A 17,273-nucleotide genomic window follows, 5' to 3' on the forward strand; every position below is an offset into this window, starting at 1 on the left:
TTTTCGATGTAACTCGACGCTGATTGGTCGGACCTGAAAGAGACCAATCATATTCGATTGCTACTTAGCGGTTGAGTCCGCTGAATGCGGCCAATTATATTGATCTGCCTAGGGTAACCAGGAATGATTAACCAATCAGAGAGTTCTATTTTGAATTGGCCAATTGGCGACGTGGTCAATCGCGTGCAACCCAAGCCAATCACAACTCGCGCTGGTCAATCAAACGCTTCAAAGCATCCAAAGCGTCTTCCCGACCGCAGCCACTGCTTATTACCAACGCGAATTCTGATTGGCTCTCTGCTTTTTTGCTGTCTGTTTTACTGCCAAGATGTGAATACGTCCTTATACTGATGGCGAGACGAAATTCAAGATCGATAAAGATTGCGGTGGCGTCGCGCATGACTGAATTATTTTACAACAATCTTGAGGTTATGACGATGGTGACAACCGGGCGCCAGGTCGACTCCAGCTGATCTCGTTCTTCTTTCGACTCGCGAAATATACCCATAGAAAACGGCCAACGGGCCTGACAGCTACGATGTTCGAGGGGGCTATAGCGGCATTTTTGAACCGTCTGCTGGGTAGGTACGTAGAGGACCTGGACACGGAACAGTTCAACGTCGGTATTTTCTCCGGGGATACGTGCCTCACCGATCTCAAGTTGAAACCGGAAGCTCTGGTACGACTTTTCCAATAGTTAAATAAAAAAATTTTCAGAGCTAAACTTCGATTAACTTATTCGGCGATTAATTTTTCAATAAAAGTTGCAATATTTTTTAAAATTATGATGATAGAATTATTAACTTTTGACATATTGGAAGAAAAATTTAATTAGGATTGATAAATTTGATTTTTGCTGTAGGCAAAATTCTATTACTAATTAAGTTAATCTAGGTTTGCTCAAAATTTTGTCCTCATTTTATATAAAATAGAATTATATTAGGTATATATATATATTTTATATTTATATATTTTTTAGTATCAACTGGGATTACCTATTAGAATAGAGATTGGCTTGATAGGAAAAATTATTTTGAAAATACCATGGTCTGGACTCTTTTCGCAACCAATTGTGATATGCATAGAGGTATCAAGAAATTTATATATAATAATGTTGTAATATTTTATATTGAAATAGTATATGAAATCATATACAATTATGTATATATATTAATAAAGAACTTAGTATGTTTCATATATAATTATTTTTATTCTCTGTAGGATATATATGCAGTAGCAGTACCTGCACTGTCTGGTCCATATGATCCAGAAATACAGAAACGTTTGATAAGAGCAGAAAAAAAGAAAATTCTTGAGGATCTCAAGGAAGATGAATTATTTAAAGCAGGTAGTTAAATATTTTTGTCAAGATTAGATATTTATTAACAAATTGCCTTATTGAGCTTATTCTATTTTTTCTAGGAAATATCGGTATATTTAATTTACATGCTTGTCAAAGTTTTTCATTTATTAATATAAACGTTAAAGTGTTTTTCTCAAAGTTTTATCTCTGTATAATTTATTTTTCTTTCATTTTATAGGTCTACCTCCTCAGCTATTTGATGGTCTATTAGCATCAGTCACAAAAAACTTTCAAATTACTATAAATAATGTACATATTAGATATGAAGAGAAAATATTGCGAAACTTTCTCTGTGCCTGTGGTATATGTATACAAAGTATATCAATTACAACTACCAACAAGTAAGAAGTAACTTGATGACACATATTGTCATGTTTCGATTATGTATGTCCAATGTTGTTAATAGAAATGATAAATTTCAGTAAATGGAAGCCTGGAGTATGTGCTACAAATTCACAGACAGTATATCAGCTTATACGCGCGGAATCACTCAGTGTGTATATGGATCATGATACACAATCCTGTATCAATGTCCAGGATAATTGGGACATGTCCAATCTTCTGGCATGGAAAAGCGCGATGCATAGATCTCTGCAAACATTCGGAATGAGAAATCAAGAATTTCAATTTTGTATGTTTGACATTTTCTTATTCATTTCAATATCTTGTACATGAAAAAAGAAAAATATTATTTCTCCACTTTTATCTTGATTTTAATTTCATTTTTTTGTTGAAGTGTTGAAGCCTTTTACAGCAAAGATCAAAGTCATCATACACAAAGGTACGGAAATGCAAGCTTCTCGTATGTTGGTCGACATTGTGCTCCAGGATGTGGCAATGCAACTATCTGAAACACAATATGCTACATTTTGCCATATTCAAGAGTCTTTGTTACGAGCGATCGTTAATAGGTAATGAATTTACTAAAATTCTTCTATTTATTTTAATATTAAATGTATTTTTAATCAATTCTCTCTCTCTCTTTCTATCCTTAATAAAATATGATTAAAAATTAATAATTATATGTAATATTTGCAGACCGCATGCTAAATATCGGCCTGAAAAAAGTGTATACGAGGAGCCAACATCTTGGTGGAGATACGCCTATAATTCTATCTTGGATCACTATATTAAACCATATACCTGGCCGCATATAGCCAAACATAGAAAAAATTATAGAAATTATAAAGAAGTGTGTATTCAAAATTTGCAACGACCAAACGACACAGAGTTAAAACTGGATTTGCAAAAATACGAGGACAGTCTGACAATATTAAACATAGTGATCGCGAGGGAGCACGCTAAACAAGAATTAAAGAATAAGGATATCGAGCGCGAGTGCCAAACTACAACAATGAATTCATCAGAAAATGTCAATGTCGAAATATTATCGAAAAAGGATCAAAATATAATGGTTCAATCCAACAAAGAAGAAACCAAAGAAGAGAGCCAAAATTCAATGATAGATGTGAAGGATAATATATCTGGTTTACAGATAAAATTGGAAAAGACACTAAAGCAAATCGGTGAGCGCACAAATACTTTCCTCAAAATTATTAATTACTTTTTTATATAATATTATGAAGAAAATTATTACAAGAATTTTGTGTTGTATTAAAAGCAAATATTTGACACGAATTTTTATTTTATTCATGTTTGTAGATTACAAATTGAACTTTACTTTGGCAAATTGTTGTCTGACTCTTTTGAGCAAAGGCAAAGAAATGTTGATTGTAACTGTCGCACAATTACTGACAAGTATCGAGGCACGGCCTACATTACTAGCTTTCAAGATATCTGCTCGTGCTGAGAGTTTTGTTGTCGAAGCTATATCAACCGACGGTGATTTGGTTCCTTTAATTACAGTTGATAATGTGTTGACAGGTAACACACTTATTTATTTATCTTGCTAAGCAATTAATGTTATAAACTATTATAAATACTATTATAAATACTAATTGCAATTATTATATGCAACCGATAGGGAATGTGTCCACTTATTTCTTGGCCATAGATTTTGAGAAGAATGGATTAAATATGGATCCTATTTTTGAAGTATCTATAAAGCTAGAAGCTATCGAAGTGACTTATCATCATGTAATAGCGCTTTTATATGCGTTTATTTCGGTCGCAATTCCAAAATCTCTCTCTTACATTCATTATTTCTTATTTAGTTTGCCATGGTGGAGATTATAAACTTTTTCAAATTCAACACCAATTACATCTATGGCACGATTCTCGGAATATACAGATTGTGGGATTATGCCAAAAGAAAATATTTCAACTTTGTGGACGACATCACTTCACAGACATTGAGAATTAGTTTCAAAATAGATATTAAAAGTCCGTATATTATATTTCCCGAACACGGATCGATTCAAAAGTATGGTCACTATGTATGTAGGATTATGAAAAAAAGCGTACAAAAAATATCACACATCTTTTTTTTATCTTAGAGGAGGATATATACTTGTCTTGGATCTCGGTAATGTGATGTTGACTAATGAACTTCAAGCAGCGAATTTGCAACTGGAAGATGCCACTCTCATGGAACTGGAAGAATTACTTTACGACAGACTTAATATGGTGTTTTCCGGCGCGCAAATTTTATTTTGTCATTCGGGTGACGATTGGCGCTCTGCGAGAAAGCGGAACGATTCGGAGTATCATTTGTTACCCAAGCTGCAAGCGAATGCAACACTTTCGTATAGTATTAGACCGGAATATCGTCAATTACCACGGTAAGAAATTGTTGCTATTTCTCTTGTTTATTCCTCTTTTTAATATGTGACTTTCACAGGACAAAACTCAATGTACATATTTCAAACGTAAAATTGAATTTATCAGAAAACAAATTGCAACTGATGGCACACTTTTTGAATAAATTGCTAGTGCTATATGAAAATAATGTTGAAAAATATAAAACTACCTTTAAAAATCCTATTCTTGAACAAAAATCGAGAATTACTTTTACTTCATTAAAAGAATTAATGAAAGTACAATCTGGTGTGTGTTTGCCATCTGTTATAATGATGCATAATGGTTTTAAACCCGTTATTAAAGAAGTAGTTACCAATAATGTACCAAAGCTTGACAGGTAATGCGATAATATATTATAAAAGTATATTTTTTTCTCATCAGTCAAAGTCTATTAAGATCAAATAATTTTAATTTCTTATTAGGAATAAATAATTTTAATTTCTTATTAGGAGTGTTGTCTCTTCGGAAGTCAGTGAAGAAGATTTGGAACTGTTATCTAAAACGATTAATTTGTCTGGATTTGATGATAATATATCTCCGTGTAATCACATTAATTTGTTACTTCGATTTGCTATAAGCGAGGCAAGTACAATCTTATCAAGCATTCGTATATCTTATTAAGTGTACATATCATTAATATATCTGGATTCTGAAATTTAGTTCTCCATAAATCTTGAACATTTGGTGGATAACCGAGAACAACCTTATCTGAATTTGAGATTGCATACCTTGTACTACGAAACAGCTATGATGGAATATGGTGTTGCTGTTCAATTCGGCATTGGATCGATTCTTCTGGTCGATAAGACAAACGCTGGCGTTACCGGATCATATTTGGAATTAATATCCACCGACGAATCTTATGAAGTTCTCGTTGTATCGTATCGCAAGGTATCGTATCTTACAAAAAATATAATATATATGCTCCTTAATTTGTAAATGTGTATTAATTATCTCTGTTTTAAAGGTTAAATCAAATTGTCCGGATTTCAAGTCACATTTTAAAAATATTGAGCGTTCACTGGTTATAAATCTATTGAATATTAATATAAATCTTCATAGATCCGCATTACTGAAAATAAAAGATTATTGGCATAAATTTAAAACGTAAGTAAGACATACAAGAAAACACAATCGTTTCGACAGATATTCTTAGGAATATTAATTGATTTATTTCAGTATGTGTGATGGTACGCTTTTAATCAAGTACTCCAGAAAGATGTGCAGTAATATTATAAAACGGGAACAACAGAATGTAGATCCACCCATCCCACCAGGTATAAATATATTCTTGAGTATATATGCATTTTTGGATATGGAAAGGGAGTATCAATTAATTTCGCATCTTACAACAATGCTTTTATAGGTGCAATTAAACTCAATTATTCAACTAGACTTAGCTCGCTAATATTACGATTCTGCGACAAGGACATAGATTTAATGGAGATTAAGATTTCGGGTTTGGAAAATGATTGCATCTACAATGCAAACGAGAGAATGGTATTGCGTGCCCATCTTAGCAGTATACTTGCCGAAGACTTAAATGATGACACGCTTTATTCGAAAGTAATTATGCTAAATAATATGTATATTTTTTTAATATATATATATATATATATATATATATATATATATATATATATTTCTTATTTTATTCAAAGATTTTAACGACTGATGAAGACAAGGTATTTGATCTGAAATATGTAAGACATACACCAAGATTATATAAATGTTCGGATATTGATAATAATCAGGATGATGTGATGTCAGACGGTACCTTCAAGCTTTCCATTGGAAGAATAAATTGTGTGATCATTTCTAAAATTTTGTACGATTTACGGGTACGATAAATTTCTTGCCTTTATATTTTATTATGATATTATTGATATTTAACATTTTAACTGCCTTTGTGTAGAATTTTGTGAGACCGTTTGCTTCCACGTACTACACTTGCTTCTTAAATTATTTGAAAAATAAATTTGTGGGAGGAATCGAGCTGTTTAAGAAGAGCGCGACAAAATTACATATTTTTATCGATATACAAGGACCTACTTTTCTGCTACCACAGAAGAAGGATGCCCCGAGTCTCTTGGTTTTTGACACGGGTATAAAATTGAATCCGAGACAATTATAACAACTTGAGATAGTTCTTTTATAGAATTTATTTGCAGGCATATTATCGGTCGAAAACTTTTTCAAGAATAGCGGACAATCGATGAAGACGACTACTAATGATAGTGGACAATTGATAATTGATAACATTTTGATAAAATTGAAATCTATGACTATATCTAGAGCAATTATGACCTTGGCGCGAGACTTGGAAGTGCAGGTAAAATTGGATTAAATATTTCAATTTTGTTACAATAAAAAGTATTTATTAAAGAAAAATTGTATACCCTATGGAAATAATTTCAGGAACCCATTATCGAGCCTATACAAATTCAGTTTGATATCAAGAGGAAAACTGAATATCGTAGTATTATAGAATTTCAAATGTACGGTTTATTTAATGTGCAAGGGGCAATCGACATTATAAATGTAAACTTGAGTCAGCGAGATCTCAAGTCTCTCATATCAGTGTGGCAAGATAATATTTCCAAAATACTATTGCTTAAGAAGGTCGGCGAAAACGAGGATCGAATTTCAATGCAAGATTCTCAAAAAAATGTCAAGCACGATGATGATGTTATGGTAAAGAAGCTGGAAGATTTTTTAACTCATAATGAAACAGCATTATGTGAAGTCAATATAAAACTTACTTTGGAGGGATTACAATTGAATTTATTCATGGATACAGAAGAAGTAAATATTAATATTAAATTAATCAATGTTGATCTATCTATATGTATATAATGTTGATTATATCATACAGGTATTGAGTTCCCCTGTGCGTGACTTAAATCATGGTTTGTGCAAGTTAAGTTTTGGAGAAACTATAAACACCTGGGACTTTTATAGTGATAAGAGCGTGAAAATGAAATTGTCTTTGCAGAGCTGCTTATTGCAAGACACTCGCAAGGACTCGATTGTTGAAAAGAAGTTGGTATTGTTAATCGAGAGCTTTGATTTTAGAAAGATTTTGTTAACTATCTTTTATTAATCTCATTTTACAATTGTAGAATAATACAATCACCGGCAATATCCTTAGAGAAGAATTTAGAATCTTGTATTTCTGTGTCAATGTCTCCTATAGTTGATATCACGTACAGTCGTACTCAAGCAAGAGAAAAGTGTTTCGATGTTCTTATTCAGGATGTGCGAATTAATCTGTCTGTACCTTTCTTAATGCACTTGGGTCGGTACTTTTTGGATTCCTTACCTGGCGAGCAAATAGAGAAAGGAATCATCAATCATGGATACGATAATAATAACCAAATGGTAAATATAAATTAATTTGGACAGTAATAGTACTCATTAAGAATATTTGTCTATTAATTTTTTAAATCTCTCAAAAATTGTACATCTTCTCGAAAATGTATTTGTTAAATTATATTAATTCCATTAATATATTTGATTTAAATCAAGAACCGGAATGCTATAAATGCAGAAACTGACAAAATAAGTCGCTCCCAATATTTTAAGGAGCAACCAGGTAGTTTATGCAGATTGTACACAAAGATGACTCTTTCTTTTGTTTTTAAACATATATGTGATATTTTTCATATTACTTTACATGAAAATAAAATAATTCTAATTTGTTTAGGTACTTCTATTTCAATTAGAATACAGAAGCCGGATATTTTTCTATTCGGTGACTTGGAGAAGAATAATACGCACGTGATTCGAATGCAGACAGAAGTGTTCATTGAAAGCAGCAGACATGGTTGTTCCTCTTCAATAGTCTGCACCCTGACTAATGTCAATGCCAAGACCAAAGGACAGGGAAATTACGAGTCCCCATATTGGTTACTACATCCTTGCGATGTAGAAATTTCTAAGAAGAAAGAATTGTCAACCGGTAATGAGGAAATCGTCGTTGCTGTAAATAGTATTAATATACAACTATCGGCAGAAGTGATCCATACTTTTTTCGATGTAAGTAATCATGACTTGAGCTGAGAGTCTCTAATTTATGGAATATACCTAATATCTATAAACTGCAATTGAATTATTTAATTATTATCGCATATTGTTAATATCTGTATTCTAGATATTGAGTGAAGCGTCGACTTTTTTGAACAGCATTAGCCCGAAAATGGATGACAATAGCAATCAGAGTGCCAACGTGTATAATAATCTCTGGGCACCGAAAAAAGTTTCTAGTATACCATATAAAAAAACTGATGAAGGTAAATATCTTGCAATACAATGTAGATTGTTTTATTTAAATTTTATTATCATATTTATCTAAATAATTTGCATTTTTATTTTTATCTTATTATTAGGCGATTCGGCATTGTATCATCACCATAATGATCATGTAATATTCAATTTGAGACCTGTACTAATGTGTTTATTATTGGAAATGGAGTATTCTGTAGGAAGATTTCCAGTAATGAAAATGGAGACTGTTGTTACCGTTACCATCGATGATTGGCACAATAATTTCCATCTCGAATCCAATATAAAACTTCATGCATTCTGTTATAATAGAGCTTATCAGAATTGGGAGCCATTCATAGAACTCTGCACAAAGGACGATGTAAACTATAAACCATGGGAATTCATGATCAAGGTTGCAAAAATTATCGATTTTATTACACATTTATTTATTTATATTTATATTATTATTTTTTAATTATCTATTATATAGTTTCATATTATTATTGATGATAATTTTTTCAGACATATCGAGGTGAAGCAAATATGATTAATTCCCATTGGACAGATTGTTGTCACTGCATAAAGCAAGATTCGGTAAAGGCAAAAAAGAAAGATATAAAGTGTAATGAACAGGATGTAACAGATATGATATTTATTGGACCTGATGCTGATATGATCTCGTCTACGAAAAAAGGTGAAATTATTCATATGATTATTGTTTAATACGTGAATTTATACATGATATATGATACATTTATAAATAATACATGAATTTATTAGTATTCTATTTATTTTTTTAAATAAACAGAGCCTGAAACTTACATCACATACGAGGATGAATCTGATACGGATGATGACGAGAGCGATACGAAATTAACAAAAATTTCCAATTATCTATTTAATAATAACAGTGATGACGAAGAAAGTGATTCCGATGATTCGAGTACAAATGAGGATGAGGAACTGGAGGAATTAACGCTAGATTGTAACTATGAATCTTGTATGTGTAAATTCAAAGAGTACATCACACATGTATGAAAAAATCTCACACATGAAAAAATATTAATGTTTTAATTTTGCATGCAGTTAATTCCGCCATACCACGTGCATCAGGGAAAATAAATCTATTCGCGCCGCATATTATTCTATATTCGGAGGATAAAATCAACATTACTATAACAGAAAACATGATCGCGACATGGAATGCGATGTCAAACGCATTTGCACGAGTTAAGGGTGGAATCCCGTTCGTACCAGCCAATACACGAGAATTGACTGTGCTGAATGATATAGGTCACGCAAGTCGAGTGGAACTGCTTGTTCAAGAACAAGTAGACGGAAACAGTGTTACGCGTGTTCTGGCCGCGCATAATTTTGCACACGATGGAAATTCGCCGACCAGTGTGCCTAGCAGTCCGGAAAATGAAACCCAAGGGGATCTCACGAGTCCCCGATGGATCGATAAAGAAGTCGCACTCGTATCGGAATGTAAAACTTTTCCTGTTTACTCGCCAGTTCAAATTTATAAAACTATAACTGGCGAGCTTCTTCGTGTCATTTTCGAAGGTATCTTACTCGCTTCATTATATGAAAAATATCAAATAAATATGTTAATAATCGCATTTTTAATCTATACGCAGGTTTCGAGGACGTATTGGTGTATTGTCCTAAAAAGGAAACACGCAATCTCATATCGCTTCGTCCTGTAAGACACGATGTCCGCTATTATCTGGTGATAGAGGCGACAATAAACAGTTATCTACATCGTACGATTTGCGTGAGATCTCCATTACAGGTAATGTAATCCATTTTATACATGTTTCACGTTCATCATCTTTCATTGTTTTCCACCAATTGAAAAATATCTTTTAGTTTCGAAACGAAACATCGTACGCACTTGGACTTTATTACAAGAAAGCGGTGGTGGACAAACTGGGTTTAACACCTACCGGTGAAGTTACAAATCCGTTTGATCATAATATAAGAATGGCGATCATTGAACCTGATGCGACTTATAATGTTCCTCTATATATCGCTTATCATTGTCCGATTCATGTTCTTCCTGCGTATCTAGAGTAAGTAGAATCGCAGATCAGATCAGTTGTAAAAGTTGTTTTCTGTTACTAATAAATATATTATTTATATAGAAAATATCAAGTCAGCGAAGAAGGAATTTATTGGAAAGACTTGAGGGGTACAGCAAATGCATTTAAAGACGTATACTGCAAAACGAAGGGCGACATTAACTGTAATGTATTCTGTGTCAGGGCGATATGCATGGAAGTCTCATTAACAACTCGTCCCTCGGGCTGCCAAGTGCCGAATTATTTGATAGATATTATACCACCAATAATTTTTAATAATCAACTGCCCTTCGTCATTGATGTCGGTATACCTAGCATTAATTACGAAGTGAAAATCGAACCCGGGGAAAAAATAAACATGCATTCTCTGAATCATAGCAGTAATGTGCAGTTTATTTTTAAGGTGCGTAGAATTTTGAAAAAAGTCGGCTATGCAAATATTGCAAACTCTACGTCGTTTAATTATACCTCACCTCTTAATAATTTTATGTATAGATACATAACTACTTGGGTACATCTTGGATGGGCGCGGTAAAACTGAATATGAATTTAGAACGAAAGTTTATATTGATGTCTACAGATAACGAATCGGAATTGACGAAACCCTTTTTGCTGTGCTTAGAACTGGGCAAAATTTCTAGCTGGAACATCGTTATACAGTCGCAGTATTGGATGATAAATAAGTCTGGCTTACCGTTATTTATCCAGGTATAAGTTAAACAGTTTGATTTTCATAATAATAAATTATGATTTTTATATTATTATCATTTTTCGTCCTTCTTCTTTAGGATTGCCATTCTCATATAACTTATGAGATGCCAGAAGAGGAATTGATGGTATTCTCCCAAAAGAATAATAAAAAGAGCATGATACGATTGAGAGCCCATCAATCTGAGTGGTCGATGCCATTTGGATTGGATGGACTCACCTCAATGTCGTTGATTGTATGTCGAGATATCGAACGCGGACGAAAGTATCAGATCTTAACGGAGATAGAAAGTTCCCGCTTATCACCAATTTTCACGAAAATTATAACATTTCTACCATACTTTTTCATCTGCAACAAAACCAAAAAGGCTCTAAGATTCATGGAAGAAAATGAAGAGGCCGATCTCTGGAATGATCTTTTACCAGGGCAAGAGATGTCATTCTGGCCTGTCACCGAGTCTATGAAAATGAGGATAAAATGGAGAAACAGTCAGCTGGTCTCGCAACATTTCGATATCACATACGTGGGCAAGACTGTGCTGAGAATGGATAACGGGGTAAGACACGCGAGTACATATTAGTTGTAACAATTAATCGAATGGATCTTGTACAGTATTTTATTTATTTTACGATACTTTTACTTGAAGAAATTTGATAATAAAATTTCTTATCTTGTAGTCAGCGTTATGCATAGAGATCGAAGGTGGCATGAATGCCCCATATCGCATAACATTTCGAAGATATATCGCCAATGATATACCCGTACGAGTAGATAATCTCTGCGATAAACTATTTCTGAAACTGAATCAAATCGGTTTAGGTCAAGTCGCTCTGCTCAAACCGTTTCAAAGTCTATTATATACTTGGGATGATCCTACTCAGACCAGAGAACTGATTTGGAATGTTTATAACAATAATGCACTTGGCTATCGAGCGGAACTCGAGACGGTAAAGAAAGAAAATTGTCTGTTCTTAATTTACATTATATACTTATATTTTTGACAAGATTTTTTATCTTCTTTGAAATACATTTCCAATTTTTATTATTAATGCAATGATCAAAATTCATGATTAATCTTCACAATTTAAATTTAATTTCAATTTATTTTAAGGATTGATTACTTGACACTAATATTTAGTTTGTTATAGGATGGCTGTGGGCACGAAACTGTAACTTTCGTAACCGTCGAACGGCGTGACAGCGCGTCTCATTCCTCCCAAGTCGCTCCCAAATCACTAGCAAATGCAAAGTCGTGGTCAGAAGATACGAGCGCAAGTATTGCTCATTCTTCTCCTAATACAGAATCCGACACAAAGCCGCAAGTGTTGGAACACGCGCGACAAGATGAAACGGAGGTTTACTGGGTGAGTTACATGGAAGGTGAGCAACGTGTATTATTGTTTACGCAGCACGAAAGTGTGTATTTGAAGGCGAAAAGCATCATCGATCCTGAGGCGAGCAAAAGGGAAATATTTCTGTCGATCGCGGCTATCGGAGTTAGCATTGTAAGTAAAGACATATTAAGGCGATTTTGCATAAATCGTTCAGCTGTGATAAACTGAAAATCGATTGACTTTTTTTCCCATACAGGTTGTACAGGAATCCAATCTTCACAATACTAGACGGGAATTACTGTACGCCAGTGTGATCGATTCCGCCGCGCATTGGGAGCTTTACTTCAGCAAACGATGGAGGAGCTTATCGTTAGAATTGAGCGCTTGGCTGGAAAACAAGTATACGAATTCCGCAAAAACGGCGCAGTTGGAGAATTTTATTGATGTACGATTTGCCTAACGTAATCTCTTAAATTGTAAATGTTTATGAATATCACCACTTTTGCTCTTGATTTTATTTAGTTTTATTTTATAAAATATAACTGATTAGAACATTAGATTTATTAATAAATACGACATTTCTAGCTATAAAAATTAAAAATGTGTAGAGTATTGAATATAAAGTATGTTTCATTGGTATGTTTATTATACAAAAATCATTAATATATTTGCATGTATTTGCTGTAATTGTGATGTATTGCATAAATAAATGAATCTTTAAAATATTCTTTTTCAAATATTTCAGGTTGACTTGACAAAAATGCAGATGACCAAACCATTTTTTGGCAAGCTACGAAGGACATATTCGCCAGGTATCTGGTTTCATTGCAGGGAATCCACCACGCTTTGTTATCTGCAAGGATACATTCATAGGATACAGGTATTAATTATATTTATAATTACAATTCGCGATAATAACTTTTCTTATCTATCTTGCACAGATCGACAATCAACTGAGTGAAGCTGTCTTTCCGGTGGTTCTATATTCCAATTTGCAAAAGACTTTTGTGAATTACGCTGGAAGCCGCAGAATGAAACACTGCTTAGAATTCTCATATCTGAAGCAACGCAAATTGAAGAACACTATTTACAAGTACAGCTTGCGTACATAAATAATATATTAATTATAATATAAATAATAATATTAATAACATAATATTGTGTAATCTATTATAAATATTATACAGGGTATCCGAAAAATCGCCCGCAGTACTTCCGGAAGTGATTTGAGATCCAAAAAGAAGGAAAAAAAGCTATATAAATATAGGTCCGGAAATAATCATTTCCGAGTTATAGCTACTTTTGTTAAAAGTAATTTATAGATCGCTTAGCATCCCTCTTTTTAACATTTTTTTTTAAATTTAAATTTTTAAATGTAAAATTTAAATTTAAAAATTAAAAATTTAAAAGAAATTTTAAAAAGAGGGATGCCAAGCAGACTATAAATACCAATTTTTTAAATATAAAAGTGATTATAACACGGAAATGACTTATTTACGGATCTATGTTTATGTAGTTTTTTAAATTTCTTTTTGGGTCCCGAATCACTTCCCGAAATACTGCGGATGGTTTTGCGGACATCCTGTATTAATATAGTATTATATTAATATATTATTATGTTAATATATTAATATTATATAATATTATTATACATTATATATTAACTATATAATAACTATATAACATTTTATTATATTATAAATTATATATTATTGTTTTATTAATTACTATATTATTATATAATGTTATTATTTACGATAAGTAGCTAGTATATTAATTTTCAAATGATATTTTTTTAGAGGTATATGTGTCATCGTCAGGGAATTTAATTTAAATTTAGAAGAGACTTTTCTCTGCTCCTTGATTAATCTAATACCCAAGAACCCGGAAACCAAACACTCAATTGCCGCCAAACTCAGGAGAGACGTGTCCAATATGCGCGTTCCTTCGTTTCACAAAATTAGTAACGTATGATCATACAAGCTATCATATTAATTTATGCATATATACAAAGAACAAGCAGGGATTTGACCGATTTGCGTATATAAAATTGCAGAACAATAAGAAAACAGATTTAATAGAGCAGATATATATTTCTCCCATGGCATTGCGCCTGAGATTATTGGCCAATACAGACGGATCTAACGCGCGTAATTTCAGCATCATGCTCGATTATCGCAATATTCTTCGATTCATTTTTGATTACGCGGAAAAGGGCGCATTTGAAAGGGAGGCTGAATTCAGGTGAGTGATTAACTTTGAATTGTAATGATGCAAATGTACAATAGAACAAGTATTATATTACTCCCATTGTTTAGATTGCCCAGTTATCAAAAGAATTTCATCGTGGTCAATAAGAAGCAATTTTTCTCGCACCTTTTGCGAACTTATGTAGCGCAGATTATGGAACAGTTTCACGTATTGGTGCGATTAGTTACCGTTTTGGGAAATCAGTATGGCTACAACTTTAAATCGCCAGGAAGCAACTTTTGCGAGCCAGATTCAGTAAGTGTATAAAACGAATAAGATTCTCTTTTTTTGTTTCTATATTGAAATGTGCTAATCAGGCGGAAAATTTGCAGTTACTGCTATGCGGTGACGAAGCTGCGGAGAGATTGGCATATGAAGTGGCATGTGAACTGGGATATGCTACGCCTGATGGTATACAAGCATCGATTTTAGATAGCCATGCATCTCATTTTAAGGTAAATAAAACTGTAAAGCTAAACATATTCTGTTATATGTACATAATGATTGTTTAATCAGTGGATATTTCTCCGAATCTTTGATAGGAAATTTAATATGTGGCAGTTTTTAAAATATGACACGATTAAACTTTTCGTCTCTGTCAAGCACACATCCAATTAAAATTAAATTATTTGCTTAAAAAACAAAACTCCAAGTTGGTCCTTATTTATCTTCACATATTTATATAATTGAAATTCATTGATTATACGGGAAATATCTTATAGTATGAAAATATAGGAAATAATACATATTCGTGTTTCGTTCCAGATAAAGGATGTGAATTATCAGAATCCGGATGTACCGCCTTTAGTATTTCTAGTCGATCATTCATTCGCTACAGAAATCGATTTGGAAACCGCCGGCTTGATTACCACGTCAACAAATAGTGAGTAAATTATAATATGAACAAGAGTCGACATAAATTGAAATCGTATATAATTGTGCATGTAATATTAATTCGAACGTTATTATTTTATTTTCATCTCTCGGCACGTTTATTAAATCTTATTAAAAATGTGGCAGGCATTTATCGAGAAGAGTTGAGATATTTCTTCAAAACATTGGGGAAAAAAATATCCGTGTTTTTTAACACAGAAAGCTCTTGTTTAAAAACTCATTCGAAAGTAATACCAGACATAATAAAAAGGTATCAACGTTAATACTATTTTCTTTCTTCCGTGCATCATAAGATCATAGTTTATTTTAAAAGCGAATTGCTCATTTTACAGAGCACAGGAAGTAGGACATAATTTTGTATCCAGAGTGCGATTGCCACGATATATCAATCCACATTTCGTAAGTACCGTCCATCATGTTTCAAGTGTAATATCCTTTATATCGTTAATTGTATCCTTATGTAGGGTGTGGAGTTGTTTTCGACGCACAAAGCAAAGGGAGTGTACTTACTGAACGTTATAAGTAAAGGCCATTGCGTTCAGAATGATTCTTATTGGGGACACGCTACGCTCTACAATGATGGAAAATATATTACACTAGTATCCTTGCAGTAAGTATGGCAATTATAAAAAGTCGCATTTCTCAATGCTCGCGTATTTGACAGCTAAAAGATTTTAAGAATATAAAGCTATATTAATTCTTTTGTGAAATGTAAGAACATGTCCTGGAAAATCAATTCTGGATGAATTTTTAGGCGAATACATTATATCGAGAAGGGAAATGCTTGGGGATCATGGAACGTGAAATGGACTTTAGAAACTAATCAATTGCTGTCACCGCCAACTGTCGCTAAAAATAAACTCATTTTACATGTAACAGAGGTAATTTGTACGTCCGATGCGACATATATTTAATTCATATTACTAAAATATTACAATCGTGAAAAAGAGACAATGATTTGATACATTCGAACATGCCTTTTTAAAGAATGAAATATTCAGGTTTAACGAAAATTAATTGTTAAAAAATAATGGTAATTCAGTTTCTCGATTTTTTAAAAATTAACAATAGAATGCTCAACAGTGGCGAGCAATTGAATAACATCATAAAGTAGTGGTCGATTTCTTTTTGAAATCAGTCATTGATAATTTTTCGGTGTAAAAATAATTAAAGTTATCTTTTAACGAAAAACGTTTTGTCTGAATCACATGAAATAAATAGGAATGATATAATAAAAAGAATCAAAATCATTATATCAAGGCTAACATTCTAATATTACTCGATCGACAAAGCGTTGAACACATGATTAAAAATTACATTAAATGTTACACGCGCAGGAAGAGGAAGAGACGTCATCGTCAATGGTAGACTGGTACGTGGAGAGCAAAGCCGCGGATATTCTGGAATGGCTGTGTCGTAAAATCAACAGCGTAATGATCCTGAATATGGAAAGCAGCATTTGTTCCAAGTGAGAGAAACTCTAATGCGTTGACGAAGCCGTTGAGAAAATCAAGAGCAAGGAACAAAGGATGAAGAGATCAGTGTATTTACATATTTAGTTTGGCGTAATAAAAGGTCTATATATGATGAATGCAAAGAAAAAGAAAAACGAT

The 17,273-nt window shown here is 32.8% G+C and overlaps 1 protein-coding gene across 2 annotated transcripts; it reads left to right on the forward strand.

Annotated features, from left to right (window-relative positions):
* Positions 1 to 348: 348 nt before the first annotated feature.
* On the forward strand, positions 349 to 17,269 carry LOC105256599 (vacuolar protein sorting-associated protein 13C). Of its 2 annotated transcripts, none has more exons than XM_011266675.3 (50): positions 349 to 679; positions 980 to 1,087; positions 1,222 to 1,348; positions 1,542 to 1,704; positions 1,786 to 1,994; positions 2,100 to 2,274; positions 2,402 to 2,889; positions 3,026 to 3,247; positions 3,348 to 3,460; positions 3,538 to 3,746; positions 3,820 to 4,104; positions 4,164 to 4,460; positions 4,573 to 4,705; positions 4,784 to 5,014; positions 5,091 to 5,230; positions 5,303 to 5,400; positions 5,490 to 5,689; positions 5,785 to 5,964; positions 6,039 to 6,228; positions 6,295 to 6,455; positions 6,542 to 6,928; positions 6,999 to 7,165; positions 7,246 to 7,504; positions 7,652 to 7,718; positions 7,830 to 8,161; positions 8,277 to 8,415; positions 8,512 to 8,801; positions 8,912 to 9,083; positions 9,198 to 9,389; positions 9,476 to 9,955; positions 10,030 to 10,184; positions 10,262 to 10,464; positions 10,537 to 10,876; positions 10,969 to 11,181; positions 11,262 to 11,738; positions 11,860 to 12,129; positions 12,331 to 12,687; positions 12,773 to 12,961; positions 13,262 to 13,396; positions 13,458 to 13,609; positions 14,316 to 14,484; positions 14,573 to 14,760; positions 14,835 to 15,021; positions 15,099 to 15,221; positions 15,532 to 15,649; positions 15,787 to 15,910; positions 15,993 to 16,059; positions 16,125 to 16,270; positions 16,415 to 16,541; positions 16,998 to 17,269. In XM_011266675.3, exons 1-50 carry the CDS (start codon positions 539 to 541, stop codon positions 17,130 to 17,132), a joined length of 10,230 nt encoding a protein of 3,409 aa, XP_011264977.2. In that variant the 5' UTR covers positions 349 to 538; the 3' UTR covers positions 17,133 to 17,269. The 2 variants fall into 2 exon arrangements, with proteins under 2 accessions (XP_011264977.2, XP_011264978.2); XM_011266676.3 differs by having other exon boundaries at positions 9,198 to 9,374.
* Positions 17,270 to 17,273: the final 4 nt, after the last annotated feature.

The sequence above is a fragment of the Camponotus floridanus genome, unplaced genomic scaffold (genome assembly GCF_003227725.1).
Source record: "Camponotus floridanus strain SB8 unplaced genomic scaffold, Cflo_v7.5 scaffold24, whole genome shotgun sequence".
Taxonomy (NCBI): Eukaryota; Metazoa; Arthropoda; class Insecta; order Hymenoptera; family Formicidae; genus Camponotus; species Camponotus floridanus.